At 36.9% G+C, this 18,401-nt stretch overlaps 1 protein-coding gene across 1 annotated transcript; it reads left to right on the top strand.

Annotated features, from left to right (window-relative positions):
* Positions 1-5,262: 5,262 nt before the first annotated feature.
* LOC126967613 (26S proteasome regulatory subunit 7) lies at positions 5,263-18,018 on the top strand. The gene is made up of 10 exons (XM_050812140.1): positions 5,263-5,458; positions 5,546-5,583; positions 5,679-5,852; positions 6,797-6,936; positions 8,353-8,521; positions 9,239-9,371; positions 10,282-10,408; positions 15,182-15,278; positions 16,217-16,425; positions 17,823-18,018. Exons 1-10 carry the CDS (start codon positions 5,386-5,388, stop codon positions 17,965-17,967), a joined length of 1,305 nt encoding a protein of 434 aa, XP_050668097.1. The 5' UTR covers positions 5,263-5,385; the 3' UTR covers positions 17,968-18,018.
* Positions 18,019-18,401: the final 383 nt, after the last annotated feature.

The following is an 18,401-nucleotide window of genomic DNA, read 5'->3' as shown; positions in this document are numbered from 1 at the left end:
GTATGGTTGCAAAGCTGAAACTTAAAGGAATTGACGGAAGGGCACCACCAGGAGTGGAGCCTGCGGCTTAATTTGACTCAACACGGGAAATCTCACCAGGCCCGGACACCGGAAGGATTGACAGATTAACAGCTCTTTCTTGATTCGGTGGGTGGTGGTGCATGGCCGTTCTTAGTTGGTGGAGCGATTTGTCTGGTTAATTCCGGTAACGAACGAGACTCTAGCCTGCTAAATAGGCGTCGTCATTTAGGTGTGCGCGGCTTCAGGGTCGCGCAACTCACTGGCGGCGTATTGAAATTCTTCTTAGAGGGACCGGCGGCTTCGAGCCGCACGAGATTGAGCAATAACAGGTCTGTGATGCCCTTAGATGTCCTGGGCCGCACGTGCGCTACACTGAAGGAATCAACATGTTCTCCCTGACCTAGAGGCCCGGGCAACCCGTTGAAACTTATCGTAACTTTTAACTCAGATCTTATCCTCATCGTAACTCTTAACTCAGATCTTACCCTCATCGTAACTTTTAACTCAGATCTTATCCTCATCGTAACTCTAAACTCAGATCTTACCCTCATCGTAATTTTAACTCAGATCTCATACTCATCGTAAATTTTAACTATGATCTTATCCTCATCGTAACTCGTAACTCAGATTTTTCCCTCATCGTAATTTTTAACTCAGATCTTATCCTCATCGTAACTCTTAACTCAGATCTTACCCTCATCGTAATTTTAACTCAGATCTTATCCTCATCGTAACTCTTAACTCAGATCTTATCCTCATCATTATTTTAACTCAGATCTTCCTCATCGTAACTCTTAACTCAGAGCTTACCCTCATCGTTACTTTAAACTTAGATCTTATCCTCATCGTAACTCTAAACTCAGATCTTACCCTCATCGTTATTTTAACTCAGATCTTATCCTCAAGATGACATCTGACAAGTGGCGTTACTTGTCTTTGGACGGCACGTGGGTTGCTGTGACAGGTGTTGCAGGGGGTGCTCCCTTCTGCAATTGCTGCTCCTTTCCAGAAAGGTGTCCCAGGGGGTGCTCCCCTCTGCAATTGCTGCTCCTCCCCAAACAGGTGTCTCAGGGGGTGCTCCCCTCCGCAATTGCTCCGCCTGACGCCTCTCCAGACAGGTGGCTAAGGGGATGCTCCCCTCAGTTTTAAAGAGCTCAGGCCCAAATAGGTGCTCCCTCGGTACATCGAAGAGTACCGATCACCACAAACAGGCGCTGAACGGACTTGACACAATCAACCGCAATGCACCAGTTAATGCACTCAAGAAGAACCATGTCCAAATCCCAAAAAATATCCCTCTTATTAAGGTATTTAAACACTTATTAAGGGCGTACCAATCATATATTCAACACACACGTCGGTTCTTACGTCCCCCATGACGTTTTTCCTTCCGTTTTTCATCTTTACTTCCTTCATTTGGCTTCTTGGTTGGCGCCCCTGCTTGTCCCGAGCGATCGAGCCCCGTAGGAAGGATACACGGGGCGATCAGCTGGTCGGCGAGGATTTTCGGCTTCAAGACTTCCGGGACTAAGTGTTCTAGTTGGAATGTTTTTATGAAGGAGCCCAACATTCCAAATGCCTCGTCACTTATGTCCTCACTTCGCAATGGTGGTTTTTCCATTATGCGGGTACTCTTCTTTTTTCCTTTGGCCTCTCGAGGCAGGGCTTGATTTGTCGAGGCCATGGGTTTGGGTTCGTCTGCCGCCACGTCTTCTGGTCGTGGGGTTGGTTCTGGATCGCTTCTTTCTGGGCGCAACAACTCTTCATGGTTGTTGCGGGTATCTACACAAAACTCACTGCGGGTAGTTTCATATTCCTCATCTTTTTCCGCTCGCCTTCAACTCAACTATATTCAACAGTTACATAATAAGTAACGTCATAGTTCTATAATAAAATTCTATAACGCGTCCTTGATGGCTTAGGGCGACATCTATGAACAATATCAAACACTATTCGATTACAAACCTTAACAAAGCTTGATACACTTAAGAGGGATACTGTGCCAAAGTTTGTCAAAGCAAATAAATCGTTGCAAACCTCCAGCACCTTGATGGAGTAACACATGTGAACAGAGTGTTATTAAAACTTATGAAGCTTTAAAACTGTACAGAAGGCACCCAACCATTGATAATTACATTAATTACAAAAGACTTGATGCTGTTAAGAAAAAGACTATTTCAGAACATAAGCGCAATGGTTGGGCGAACATCTGTAATACTTTTAACAGAACTACACCTGTTAGTATTATTTGGAAATACATCAAGTTATTTAAACGAATAAAATGCAATAACAGAACATATAAAGACGAATTTGTTGTCCCTCTCTTAGAAAAATTATCACAAAATGGATGTAGGGTTATTGATAATCTAGAAAGTTATTTTCAAATTAGTAATAGCCTTCAGAAGTCCAGTTTCCTCATAGAACCCTTTACTTGGAGTGAGTTTTGTTCAAGTTTACAATCCAGACGAAACACAACCCCTGGTTTAGATGATTGTCTATACATTTTGATCAAAAACCTGAATGAGTCCGTTCAAAAGAAACTATTAGCTAATCTTTGCTCTAACTAATAAACTAATTACTTAAAGAAAATTCCTAAATCTTGGAAAACACAGTGTGTAATCCCTCTACTTAAGCTTGACAAGCCACCTGAAGATCCTAACTCATATCGTCCCGTATCATTGTCATCTTGTGTTGGGAAGCTTAATGAAAACATGATAAAGATGCGTCTTGAGTATTATGTAGAGGTGAAAAATAAGATTCCACATGTTCAATATGGGTTCCGGAGAGGCCAAGTTGTGCTGACAGCTTCATCTCTCTCTTGTCAGATCTGAAATATGCCAAAAAAATAATAAGTCCAGTGTTTTTGTTCTGGATGTTCAAGGTACGTTTGATAATGTAGACCCTGGCATTTTGGTTCAAGTTCTTTCTGACATTGGATACCAGGCATACTTTGCCATTGGTTATTTAATTTTTTAACAGATAGAATTTTGTATTTAAGGCATAATATTCTCCATGGTCCAAGAAGGGACTCCAAAGGTACAATGCAGGGAGCTACATTATCTCCATTGCTGTACAATGTATATACTAGTCAAATTCTTAATTTTGTAAATATAGAAGGTGTAAATATTTTACAATTTGCAGATGATCTTGTACTATATTGTACAGACAATAATGTAGTAAGTATAAATAATGCTTTAGATCAATTGTACATATATTATAATGACAGGTTGGCTCTACAGATTAACCCCAACAAAAGCAAGGCCATGATTTTTAGTAAAGACTTTCCCTCTAATGGCATACTATACAATAATCTATTTCAGTTTTACCTAATCATAAATTCCTGGGTGTTGTCATTGATAACAAACTTTGTTTTGATTTATACATCAATCACATTATAACTAACTCTCTGAAGGGCTTAAATATTATAAGATGTTTAGCTGGTGTGACTTGGGGTGCAAACCCCAAAGTTTTAAGTGTGCTATATAAATCTATAGTCAGAAGCCACTTCGATTACAGTTGTTTAGCCTACTCAAATAGTAGTTGTGTAAAAAAACTAGATATAATTCAAAACAAAGCTCTGCGAATTATTTCTGGGGCTATGTGTTCAACTCCCATACGAGTTATGGAAGTTGAAACCAAAATAATGCCACTGTGTCTTAGAAGACTTCTGCTAATAGAGTGATATTTACTAAAGCTGTTATCTGGTAATGATAAAGTTCTCAAAAAAATAGTGCCTTTTCCTGTACAATGCTTGGTTCAGCAGACTTCGGGAGGTGAGCTTTTACGAGGTTATTTCCCAGTTCTACCTCTCATTGTACTACAAATGAATGAAGATTTAAAAAATGTAATTAAACAATCAAAGTGGACATGCTACTCATATCCATATTCCTCTATTATATTTGAGACCAATATTGTTACTAAAAAATTTTTCAATAATTGTGAATTATTAAGTTTTCTTTCCAACAATAACTACTGTACTTTGTATACAGATGGTAGCAAAAGTGAGCTCTTTGTGCGCAGTGCTGTTTATGATCCCCAATCCAAGTTTACAAGACCCTAAATGCAGTGTTTTCACTGCAGAGGTATATGCGGCCCTCGAGGCCCTGAAGTGGATTGCACGTATAAATAGTTTTAATAATGTTATAATTTTAACAGACAGCTTTAAGTATGGTCCAAAGTTTAACCTATCTCAGACTTTACTTTAAAAAAAACTATATCTCGGAGATTTATTCGGATTTAAAATCGGGCGTCACGGTGTTGGTATCCTCCATGTTGTTTTAAGTCAATCAGTGCGCACAACCGGCGCGGGCGCTAGCTTGAGGACGAATGCGACTTCTCAATGAGCGCTCTACTGATGGACAATAATAACTAACTTCAATCACGTCACCGACAGTGACGTACACAGTGACAACTTCTAACACACTTTGAAAGATGACGTTCGCCCTCAGTTCAGCCCAAATATAAAATAATATACTATATATATACAGGCTATATTATTTTTATATTCTAATTCTCCGACATATATTTTGTATAATATTAAAAAATTGTTATTTAGTTATGCACAAAAGGGTATAAAGGTCTCTTTTATGTGGATTCCATCACATAGGGGCATAACAGGAAATGAGGCAGTAGATAAAATTGCACGTGATGGAAACAACATGTTGGATGTTAGCTCCATAGTAAAAGTACCTTTGACCGACTGCTATCAATCTTATTGACAACCAGGTCAATAGTTTATGGGTCGAATTTTGGAAACAAGACCAAGAATAGAAGGGTAAATGGTATGGAAATATTCAAGCAAACCTACCTGTAGCACCATGGTATAACAAATTGAAAATGGCCAGTCGGGACTTTATAACGACTATAAACAGACTGCGTTTTGGTCACTCCACCGTTCCGGCCCACCTGACTCGGTTGGGCATAGTGGAGAGTAGCTACTTCACCTTCTGCAATAATTCTGTTGGTGATATCGAACATTTCATATTTAAATGTGAGTGCTTTTCGTTTGACAGATTGATTCTTGTCAGTGAAATTAGTGAAATAGTGCAAAATCAATTGACAGTGCAAGATCCCTCCCACCATCTGAGTGATATGTTGAAAAATAGATTCTATTACGTGCCTCTATATAAATTCATCAAAAATACAGTTGGGAAATTATAATAAACCGAATAAAAATACTCAGGCCATAAACTTCAAAAAAAAAAAACTGCAATGACTTTTGTATTTGATGATGAGTGGTAATGGCTATGTGTCAAAACTCAAAAGTTTATAACATAATATTTTAGCTGCGAAGTACTATAGCTTCTCACTATTTTTTCATAAAAAGATATATTTAATTCAAAAGTGAGTCCTAAAAATATAAAAATGCCTGACCACTTAGGCGATGCAATGAGGAAGGTGAAAGATGACAAAGAAGAACCAGAGAAAGAAATAAAATGTGAGTACCTACAATTATTATACAAAATACATATTTTATAACTTATTGTATATAATATAATTAACACCAATAAATGTTTGTTTACAGCCCTAGATGAAGGTGATATTGCATTATTAAAATCATACGTAAGTACTAAATCTAAAGCTACTAAATCTAAGCTAAGCCTTTTTGTAAATTGACATTGTTATTGGTAAATTATAATATTGTTTGCCTTATGCAGGGCCAAGGCCAGTATACAAAGATCATAAAGGAAGTGGAAGATGGTATCCAGACTGTGATGAAAAGGGTAAATGAACTCACGGGAATTAAGGAGTCAGACACTGGACTAGCACCACCGGCATTGTGGGACTTAGCAGCTGATAAACAGACATTACAAAATGAACAACCTTTACAGGTATAAATTAAGTGACATTTTTCTGAATTAATGCTTACACATCACTATGGTTGGGTAATAATATGCCCAGTGTGAGAAAGTGATTTTTCTAAAAATATTAGTTTTTGTGATCTCACTGTGTTTATGTAATATTCCATTTTGTTTTAAATATATATTATCAATAGATACCTTGAATTTGAGAGGTAATTCCTGTGAGAGATGCTGGAATTCATGCACAACATGTGAATTTCTTCTAAGATGATTGTAAGTTTTCTTATCAAATATACATACATATGAATTAGAAAATATAGACATGACTCGGAGGGAACAGACTGGGGGCTTCAAAATGCATATGCCACAGAAACTTTTACTAGTGCTAGCAGAGAATGTGTTAACATAGTTTGAGCATAAAAATCGGATGTATGCTATTGGCAGACTTAAGTATTGAACTAACGAAAAAATAAACTAAACTAACTAACCCTATAACCTATAAATATCTTTTTGTTTTAGGTAATGGAAGATTCACTAATTCATAGTGTTCTCATATTCATGTATCACAGAATGCTACACCAATGATCCCTGAGTTGAATCACTTATAAGTATCACTCATCATGATCTATAGGCCTATTCCTGCCCTAACCAAAAAAAATGAATATGGTCTTCTTTTCTTTTTATTTAGTATTATATTAATAATTTTACTATGGCGTTGCTTAAAAAAGAAACCATCCCTCACACATTCCCAGAAAGTGATGATCTGAGAATGTGATAGATGCACCCAGGGTCATGGTTGACATTCCCACTACAGTAAAACCTGTAATACCCCAAGAGGAATTACCTATATCAGTTGGAGATGTATTGACTGAAGTAATACATCCAATATATCACTCAAAATGGGCAAGCTTAAGTGTAGAAAATATGAACCCACTAGCCTATCTTAACCTGAAAAATCTCTTTTATATACACAGGTAGCAAGATGCACAAAAATCATCAATGCAGACTCCAACGACCCAAAATACATTATTAATGTAAAGCAGTTTGCCAAATTTGTTGTTGATCTTGCTGATTCTGTAGCACCAACAGATATCGAAGAAGGAATGAGAGTGGGGTAAGTAATTTAGAGTCAAGCAAATAGATTATTATTGTATATACAGTTAAGAAGTTATGTTGAAGTTCCCACTGAGAGGCTTCGTTGCACAGGATGCCGGCTATATTATGGGTACTGCAATGGCACTTTTTTCTGCCGTGAAGCAGGACTGTGTAAGCATTATTGTGTTTTGGTCTGAAGCGTGCCGTAGCCAGTGAAATTACTGGGCAAATGAGACTTAACATCTTATGTCTCAAGATGACAAGTACTTATAGTGCCAGTCAAAATTTTTGGGTTTATCAAGAATCCTGAGTGGGACTGAATTGTAATGGGCAGGGTGTATCAATTACCATCAGCTGAATGTCCTGCTTGTCTTGCCCCTTACTGTCATTAAAAAAAATAAGGGAGATCAAAATAAAGCTTTCATTACCTTAAACTTATTTCATGAAACATTTATAATGGATATAAAACTAGTTGGAAATTGTCAAGGCTTACAGTTTCCTGGAAGTTTATCCTATACTAATGTTTACTGCCTAAGGTCATAATTTGAAGATGTAATTGGTGGCTTATTACTTTAAATGACAACTTGTTTAAAATTACAATAACTGCAGTAAATGCGGTTGTCTGTGTGGACTAGCGATGGGTCATCAATGTGTTTATTGTCAACTAAACCAATCATTTTCTTTAGTTGACTAGTCGATGGACTAGTTCAAATCATTGACTGTCGTTCATCTTCGACGGTATTGTAGACACTAAACTTTTGTGTCTATTACAATTTTATGTTGTGAAACAGCCATGACGAGCCCATACAGAATTGACTGTATGGGCTCTTCACCATTGCTGTGGCTTAGAAGAGACTCTGTTAATTCGTAATATAAAATTTTTATTGTTATAATTAAGTAAAATTAATGAGGATTCCATATATTTAAAAATTTATATATTTAATATAGTTTTTACTATAATAATAGTTAAATAGATGATTTAATACACCTTTTCTACTCATATCCAATTTTTATGTTCTTTTAAAAAAAATATTTCTATTTGGTATAATATAAATCGTAATAAGCAGTAAGTGGTAGTAGGTCCGAAACTTATCTGTATATTAGAATGTGGCGAAATATTAGACCAGCCAAGTGCAAATTCCAACCAATGTTTTAATTTTTGCATTTATTATTTGTTGTTCCGGCAATAGTAATACACTCTCTGTAAGATGATGGTCAGTGGACTCTTATTAATCAGGCATTGGTAATCCTCTGGGTACTGAATCCTAAAAGAGAAATCACAAAGGTGTTATGAGCCAGTTAAAAAACATTCAAACATTCTCTTTGGTTAACAGATATGGTTTATTTTGAGTTAATTATGCAAAATTATAGAGTTTTAAAAATAAATTAATGCAATCAACTATAGAGTATAAATTGAATTGTTCCATATGCTTAGTGTTGACCGCAACAAGTACCAAATTCATATACCACTGCCACCAAAGATAGACCCTACAGTCACAATGATGCAGGTAGAAGAGAAACCAGATGTGACATACAGTGATGTTGGCGGTTGTAAGGAACAGATTGAGAAGCTAAGAGAAGTTGTGGAGACTCCATTATTGCATGTAAGTGATTTAGATTTGAGTTTGTCTCTCAGTTTTAAAATCATCAGTTTTATAGACAATCTTGTTTCAATTTTGCACAGGTTACCGGGCAGATTATGGGTACCGCAATGGCGCCTTTTTCCGCAGTGTAGAATTTGTAAGCATAATTGTGTTTCGGTCTGAAGAAGTAGTGAAATTTCTGAGCAAATGTGACGTAACATCTTATGTCTCAAGGTAGGACGTGCGCAATTGTAGCACCAGTCAGAACTTAGGGTTTTTCAAGAACAAAAAAGAAGAAAAAAAACATTGGTGTCACACTATGAGATACTATAATAGATCTTTAATTATTTTTTTATTGAAGTGAGACTCCTTTGGAGATGGTGGGAATTGGATTTTATGAAACAAAATTTGTAGTGATGGACGAGATAAAACTCGTTTGTGTATTTCTATCTATATATTATATATCACCCGAACTACTCACCAATCCATACAAAAGACTGGAAACTACTCTACACTCTAAATATATGAAGAATAGAGAGGGAGAGAAACAATCAAATCTATAGTACATTATTACTTCATAAATGTAGACACATACAACTCCTTTTCTATCATTATTTCATATCATATATTGTAGCGAGTCATCAGTCTATGTCTTCCTGTCATCTCCATGTTGTCTGTTTAATTTCCTTTTGTCTTGTTAATAGAATACTTGTTATTGATTCATAATGTCTATTTCAGCCTGAGAAGTTTGTGAAGCTGGGCATTGAGCCACCGAAGGGTGTGTTACTGTTTGGGCCCCCCGGTACCGGTAAAACATTGTGTGCAAGAGCTGTTGCCAACAGAACTGACGCCTGCTTCATTAGGGTTATTGGTATTATACTTTGTTTAATTATAGACTCTGGTATTAAAAAACGGGAAGTAAATTTATTCAAAATTTAAAACTTTTTGTCTTTGTCTTACCTTTGTTAATACAGAATTATATGACTTGGAGTAACTTTATATTGTGTTTATTAATAAAGACAGATAGTGTTTGTTTCATGTGATACTGCTATACATTGTGCGATCATACTTAGTACTAGGTGTAGCTTTGAATAATAATAAAATATAGTCTTCAATTAGTGTAAGTAATAGTTTTCAAGTACACATAACAAAAACAATCTCTAAGATAGGAGCCACAACCTGAGAGTTGAAGAAGGCATATTAAGATTTGCGAACCATACGTCACTCGAACGGTTATCTCACTTGGAAGAGCGCTCGGACAGTTTCTGAGAGGTCGATTTCTGTATTGTTCATAAATTTTGGTTATAAATATAATCTCTAAATATATATAAATTTTATATTGCATGTCAATTTTTCTAATTACTACCACCATTTGGATATGTGGCGGTCCTCCACTGTGCGCTTTTCAAGTAGCTTTCTTCTACGTACTACAAAGCTGTGGAATGAGCTTCCTTGTGCGGTGTTTTTGGGACGATACGACATGGGTACCTTCAAAAAGAGCGTGTAGACCTTCCTTAAGCCGGCAACGCTCATGTGATTCCTCTGGTGTTGTAGGAGAGTGTCGGCGGCGGTGATCACTTAACACCAGGTGACCCCTGCGCTCGTTTGTCCTCCTCTTTCCTTAAGAAAAATACTTCAGGATTAACAATCACTTGAACTCACCGTGCCATTATAAATAATAATTTTACTCAAACTACGGACAGTTCATACATATGTTTATTATTATTGTCTCAGATATTAATGTAGGTACTGAGTACTAAATATTTCCTTGCATATTTTAGGTTCAGAATTGGTGCAAAAATATGTTGGTGAGGGTGCACGGATGGTGCGTGAGTTATTCGAAATGGCGCGCAGCAAGAAGGCCTGTCTAATTTTCTTTGATGAAATCGACGCTATAGGTGGCGCTAGGTATGTAGTTAGTATAAACAGAATATGATTAATTACTGTTTACCAGTAGGAATCTTTTTCTCTCAGGATGCTGGCTAAATACCACGGCGGCACCTTTTTGATGCGAATCATCTATAGGCGCGGGTAAACCTGATTCTTGGCGTGGCGAATAAGGCCGTGGTGATCATCACCACACCATATGATGGAATAAATTATGTACTATAAAGAAGTCTATTTTGAAATATTTTTTGAGGATTTTTCGTTTATTATTTTTAAACTACATTTCATAGAAAGTTTTTTTTTTTTTTAATATTTATCTTTGAAATATTTTTTTAATGTTTGAAAGTCGAAGTTTGACTTCTACTATGTGCTGGGACACACACACATCGATCGTTTATTTTAGCTTTTTTATTATTTTGTGTCAGTAAAAGGAAAAATGTCTGAATTTTGCATAATGTTACGGCAACAGATAGTCGCCGACTTTCTCCCCGAGTTGCCAAAAACTTGTCGGTAAGTTGGTGGCAAAATATCTGACACCAACTAGTTGGTCAGGAACTCAGACTGAGTTTCGGGGATCCTGTCGTAAATTATCCTTTTAAGCAAATTACCTGTAGATACATTATAATTTCGATGTTTCAAATCTTCCAGGCGTCCCGTGAAGTAAATTTTTTTTTCTGTGTACCTATTTGTATTTTGGTTTGAAAATCGTTGTAGCTGGTGGCATCACTGGGCCGAGACTTCACATATTTTGTGTCAAAGTGACGACCGCGATTGGGTACTTGGATAATCGCGGTTAGAATTTTGGAATTTATGAGAACACTGAGCGTCACTGCATTGTAACGGCAAGGCGTGTCACTTACCAGGTGAACGTCTTGCTCGTCTGAAGAACTGACAAGTTCTTCTCAAAAACGAATATTTCTATCGAATAATTTTCATTTTTCACCGCGTGTCAATACGGGTCACCTCATAGTAAATGATCACCGCAACTCATACTCTATTGTAACACCAGAGGAATGAATTTGAAAACCGGAAACAAATTGGTACGTGACGGGCGAGGATCGAACCGGAGGCTCCGTGGTGAGAGTCAATGGTTTAACCTATTGCGCCACCTACGCTTCAAAAATACGTTATGCAGTGTTTTGATGAGTGGTTAGAATTGAATAGAAACACGTTAATAACAAGAACAAACACACACCTTCAATTTACTGTATTAATTACAATCTTAAAATAATAAATTTAATGAAATAAGTAACAAAAATTATTAAAATATCAAAAAAATTAACTGTGCGGCGCGTGATCCCCTGCTAAAAGGAGCTAACTCAGTACATTGCTGGTCAGTGTAGAAGACACCAACACAACACTGGTTAGGTCATTTTAATATTTACAAAAATCCCAGATATGGATGTCTTTAACACTGTGGTTCGAAATTTTCGTTCACACTGAAACCTAACTTTTTTGGAACATCCGTTGCAAGAGTATTCATATGACCTACATAAAAATATATTAATGGTTTGCAATAGCTTATCAGCTATACCTAGAAAAGTGTGTGTGTGCTTATGAACACATCCAAGAAGTTGTACTTCTTTGGCGTAACAAAACAAAAATCTTTAAAAAAAATATTCCTCGCGTTTTTTCCGTTTGTAGAAAGAACAATATTGTATATTAAATACAACCTATGAAAATCTTATCATAATTTTGTTAAATAACGTTTATTTAAGTCTCATTAGGTACATTATTTTTATACAATTAGAAAGAAATGTTTTTTTTTCTTTATTTAATATACATATTTTTTTTAATTCTCGTCCATTGGTTGTGGTTCAGTAGAGAAGAGGCTTATCGTAGCTGAAATCTGGTACAAATGGTCTAGTTGACCAACTTACGTCAGGGTGTCGAATTTGCGTGACGGTGTGCGCGCGCTACGTAGCATTCACTCTGATAATTTTTCCCTATCGCGTCAAAAGAAGTAGGTATAACCAAAGAGGATGTAAACTAAAATAAAAAAAAAATAAATTTAGTTTAGTATGAAACGTGCAGTAAACATGACATAAGTTTGAAATAGTAGTAATTACAGTATCGCGATTGGCCACGAAGTATAATCCGGCTATGTTTAAAAGCGAACAGTTGCCTAAAACGTAGTGGATTTCGGCTATCTCCGTTTTTTACAAGATAATAGCCGTCATCTGTCAATCTATCAATGACTGTACTTTTTATACAATCGAGTGAATCGCTTTTTTCTTAAGAGTTTCGCTAGGCTGGGTATAACTTCAATATAATGGAGAGTAAAGAAAGAGCACTGCGCACGAATTCAGCCCGTGTTCTGATACACCTCTCCCACAGTATTATATCAAAATGAACAACTGTACTGCATGAAGACAGGCAGTATAGCTACACTATTTGGTACATGCCCTTAGTATTTTATTGGAAAGTCCTAGATTGGGCGTCAAAAACTAACAACCATTTGATAATTTTGCCGTAGACCTGAGAAAAACGGGCGCAAATAACTCGACGGGCTTTTTTTTACTAAATTTCGTCACAACAATACATTTATTATCAACTAGCCTGAGGACGGTCGCTCCATTCCCAATCTGTGGTATTAAGAAAGTCATTTACGTTATACGAGGCACTGAAAATTTCGGGAATCAAGGAACTGACACAACTTTACTATTTAAAAATGTATTTATTGCTTTTCGAAGTATTCTCCGCAAAATTTGACACATTTTTCCATACGATGGAACCAATCATTGAAGCAACCATTCCATTCGGAAGTTGGGGCCTACAAAACGGCCATCTTGGAGACTTCTGCAGGTGATGAAAATCTCTGATCACACAATTTATTCTTTATTTTAGGGAAAGTATAGAAATCATTAGGGCTTAGGTCGGGGCTGTACGGCGGATGGTCTAATAATTCTATGTTTTCTTGCTTTAAAAACTCTTTTGTTCTGTGCGCGGTGTGAGAACTCGCATTGTCGTAATGGGCAAACAAATGCTAGCATACCATTCTGCATTAACCGCTCTTTGTCCCTCAAGAGGAATAGTTGCAACATGGCCGGTTATGGAGACCTTGGAACGTGGTTACCACTTTTTTTAAAAATACTCCGTGAAGGAACAATTTTTGTTGGCTTTAACTCATTTTCGAACACCCAAACTCGTGACTGGTTTTTTGTTTCGGGTTCGTACGTGTATATCCAGGATTTGTCACCTGGTACGATGTTGTATACAGCATTTGAGGAACCTGCGTGGAATCTTTCGAGAGTTCTGACGCACCAAGTAACGCGAGCCGCTTTTTACTCTTCACAGTGCAAATGCGGTATCCATCAGGAAAACAACTTTTTTACACCTAATTATTGTTCTTGCAAGATTATTTGTATTTGACACATGCCAATGTCTAAAGTTGCCTGAATTTCGCGGTATGTCACATGTCGATCTTCCTCATAAGCTTACGCACAGCATCAACGTTTTTAGTGACTGCAGTTTTTGGACGACCTTGACAGGGATCATCACTGAGCTTGACACGTCCACGTTGAAATTCAGCAAACCAACCATATATTGTGGTTTTGGATGGCGCTTCATCACCAAATGCAGAAATCATCCGGTCAACACACTGTTTTTGCGTTAAACTACTTCGAAAGTCATAATAAATCATCGCTCTAGAATTTTCTCGAGTCAATTCCATTTTCTCAACGACTACACAAATTTGTACCTTGTGACAAGACCGAGAATCTTTTTTTAAATAAATAAATGGTATTCGATTTTTAAAACCAAGGAGTTTTCAATTAAAAAGATTTTAATATGACAGGAACAGTGGAAATATTCCATTCCCGATACTTTTAGTGCAGCCCTCGTAGTAACCTTCACCACATAAACGTTTTTAAAATGCGTAACACATTTGTAAATTTCCTGAGATCATGTTGTAAAAGCATAAATCGCACCACAAAAAGGAACAAAAAAACGAACTCGGCTTAAACCGAGTAGTAAGCATAACAAGTTATGTTTGTTCCTGGTGTAAACATTATAATAATAATATTATTTATTTCAGGCCACATATTATAGTCGATATAATGTTAGTAAAATATATATATAAACGGTTGTTTCAAGGATGAAATGACCTCGATAAAGATATTTAGATTTCATTCATATATAGAATAGATAAGATTGCATTCATATATATACAGGTGTCCCAAAGTTATGGGACATGAAGGGAAAGAACCTTAAATATCGATGATAGGCTATTTTACTGAAAGAAGACTTTATGTTATTTTTAAAAGTTAGTACTTCTGCATTCAAAGATTTTCTAAAAATTACTTGCCTCGTCTGGGAATCTAATCGACTGAAATGTAAAAAAAAACACCCCTACTTTTATAATGCCAATCGAAAGAATCCCCAAAAACTAATAACTCTTCTTAAGTAACATAGTATTTTAAAAGAAATCTATCTTCGATATTTAAGGTACTTTCCCTTCATGTCCCATAACTTTGGGACACCCTGTATAGTTCTTATTTTCTTTTGTGGCTTAATTTAGTTGAATAGCATGTAATTTTCGCCTATAACTGAGGCACCACTTACCATATGAATGGTATTGTAGTATTATATTGTTTGTAGAAGTGTATACAGAACTTATTGGAATTGGAATTTTTTAAATAAATATATCTATATATGTAACCATAGAGAAGCGTTAATACCCCTTTAAACTTCTAAGCTTTGTATCAAAGGCGCGGCCACTTAATTTTTAGGTAGATATATATACTTATTTAGTTAGATATATATACATTGATTGTTAATAATATTTGTTTGTAGGTTTGATGATGGTGCCGGAGGTGACAATGAGGTTCAGAGGACTATGTTGGAACTCATCAATCAGCTGGATGGATTTGATCCAAGAGGAAATATTAAAGTTTGTTGTTTAGAAAATTTATTGAAGTAGGCGTTACTTTGCGGAAATCAATAATTATCCAAATGATTTGAGTTTTCTTTAGATAGATTTTGGCGAGACAACACGTCCTGAGGATGCCTCGTGTAGAGGCGAAACATGCGTCGAATTGTTTAAAGACAAATATTGGCGAAATTAACACTAAAGAAAACTCAAATCATTTGGATAGTTTGTTGTTTTAGTTAATTACAACATTTCAAGCTGAAGGTATGAGCTCTATACTATCACCTCAAAGGCCGAATTTATATTACTGAATTTGTCATATGTTCATAAGAAGTAGAGCTTGTGAGAAGAACATACAAGAAACTCAACGGTCACCGTTTTCATTAAAATAGAGTATTAAATGGCTGTAATATACATAACAAATTTAAGGTAAAAAGCGTTTTAAATATCATATTTTCCTTAAAAAGTTATAAAGAATAATTATCGTATATTGGATGTATCAACCTTTAGAGCTTGAATTCATTATTTGTGTAAGGATGCTTCGTGAATATGATGGTCGTGATTACTGTCACAATTAGTAATTGCAGCCAACGAATACCATGATTCATTAACTATAACAGGTCGACCTGGCACCACATGCAGCACCCGTGCTCGATTTGACGCATGGACCAGCCATTGTTTCCTTTGCACATATTTTAGAGTAATTCCAGAAAAACGTTCCAAACCACAATCATTTATAAATTGAGTTGAGAACAGAAAACTGGTCTCGTGATTCATATGGCAAAAAAATGGCTGCCCTACTGTCACTCTTTAAATGACAGCATGACGTAGTAGCCCAACGCACATGTTTGGAACTAATATTTGTTCAACTTAAACACGAATTCCTTAAAGTATGATGTTTGTGGCTTGGAACGTTTTTCAGGAACTACGTCCAATTGTACTATTTATTACCATGTCAGGTGCTGATGGCCACGAACCGACCGGACACATTAGACCCGGCGCTGATGCGTCCTGGGCGTCTGGACCGCAAGGTGGAGTTTGGTCTGCCGGACCTGGAGGGACGTGCGCACATCTTCCGGATCCACGCGCGCGCCATGAGCGTCGAGAGAGACATCCGGTTCGACCTGCTCGCGCGTCTCTGTCCCAATTCCACCGGAGCAGAGATCAGGTGAGAGCATCGATATAACGTACACCATAGATAATTTATACGGATAGAGTCTCTTGCTGCTAGATAACCGATGAAAACAGGCCAGGCTTATTACTTACGGATACATTGCTGTCACCGTTTAGTGACAAGATTTTATCTATCCATACTTATGTCCAGTATAGTTATAGTCCAATGCTTTATGTCGATAGGTTATTGAAATGTAAGTAAGCTTAAAAGGATAGATTTGTCTTACCAAAGTTTTAAGTTAAACTTAGGTTAGATAGGTTATTGAAAACGACCGTAAAATATGATCTAAGACGTACACCTTCCTTAAAGGCCGGCATCGCTCCTGTGATTCCTCTGGTGTAGGAGTAGAAGGTGGGCGGCGGTGATCACTTGCCACCAGGTGACCCTTACGCTCGCTTGTCCTTCTCTTCTTTGAAATAATAGTAAAATCAATTGCATAATATGTTTTAGTTATAATTACTACATATATATATATATATTTTATTAAAGTTGCGCTCTTCATTAGCACGTTTACTAAAGCTCGCACTTTCGCATTACTCGTACTGAAGTAGTTCAGCTACACAGTATGTTAAAAATAATTGATGTTGGTTTGCATTATATATTATGTAGGTAGCGTGGGTAGTAGTTAGTAAATTATGCGGCATATATTAGGTCCTTACATATGAAATTGGTGTTTTCTTTCGGCAAGTTTGTATCATTTTTAAAATCTGTAATACAAACTTTATTAGGTCTCTAGGTTCTCTACTTGTAACATCGACATGATATTTGCTAATTAATATACTTAATTTGTTTTTATTTTCTCAAATTGCGGTTTCACTACTCTGGTGTAGTTCTGCCGCCGGCTTTGCCTCGTTCCTACAAATCACACCCTTATTGAATGGAGTATTGGCGATTTCAAAATTATGCAGAAAAGACACTCATTACGCACTGTTCTTTAAAATATATATTTAATCAAAGTAAAACTATAACTAATAAAGACACGATGCTTACATCAATAGGCTACCGGAACGGAAAAAAAAGTTGTCATATAAACAATACATAGAATATAAGTGCTGCCACTGAATAACCCTTATGCTGGGGCTTCATTAGGTACCGATCTTTCGTGTCGCGCTGTCGAACAACACGATATTCTTGGCCACATATAACTACTCGCCTACCGCGATACCGACGTAAATATTATAATGTAGCGCCGAGGTGTAGCCACGCAGGCGAATGTTGTCGCGACCAAAACCCTTTGACCGTGACCCTTTGATGTGCACTCGTCTGCGCCCGTCACACAACGCGAAGCGACGAATGGCGTGGCTTCATCAGCAGTCGACGGCGAATAGATCAATATCTATTCTCCGTTCCAACATCCTCCGTTTGTCGAACAATGTACCACTTTGTTCCAGATCTGTGTGCACCGAGGCGGGAATGTTTGCGATCCGAGCGCGCCGCAAGGTGGCCACGGAGAAGGATTTCCTTGAGGCTGTCAACAAGGTCATCAAGTCATACGCCAAGTTCTCGGCCACACCGCGCTATATGACTTACAACTAATTATTATAGTCATCCTATCCTTGATATTCAATAAATAATAAAATAAAATAATAGCCTTTTATTTATTTTCATAAATTTGTATTTATTTGTGTGTCTTTGAATTTTTATCATCAAAACTAATGTGGCAAGTTATTTGTCAGGGTGCGTATAAATTACGCGGGGAGGCCACCGAGCCCATGCTCCACTCGACAATTCTAAGTCAAGACCTTTTTTTTATGAAAATAAGGGACTTCCCTTCCCAAGGGAAGGGGGACAGGTGAGTTCAAGACTATCCTGGATGACACAAAACTATGGACGACCTTGTGTCATCTAGAAGATACAAAAGAGTAAGTGACACACACGACTCAACTCTCAAGATACTTTGTTGAACGTACAACCAATCAGCGGCGGATAGAAATTCCTAGTAAAGTATTTTCAAGTCGACAATACATGGG

Source organism: Leptidea sinapis, chromosome 13 (genome assembly GCF_905404315.1).
Source record: "Leptidea sinapis chromosome 13, ilLepSina1.1, whole genome shotgun sequence".
Taxonomy (NCBI): domain Eukaryota; kingdom Metazoa; phylum Arthropoda; class Insecta; order Lepidoptera; family Pieridae; genus Leptidea; species Leptidea sinapis.
Note: the sequence above shows the minus strand (reverse complement) of the source record. Positions and strands in the feature narration are given on the sequence as shown.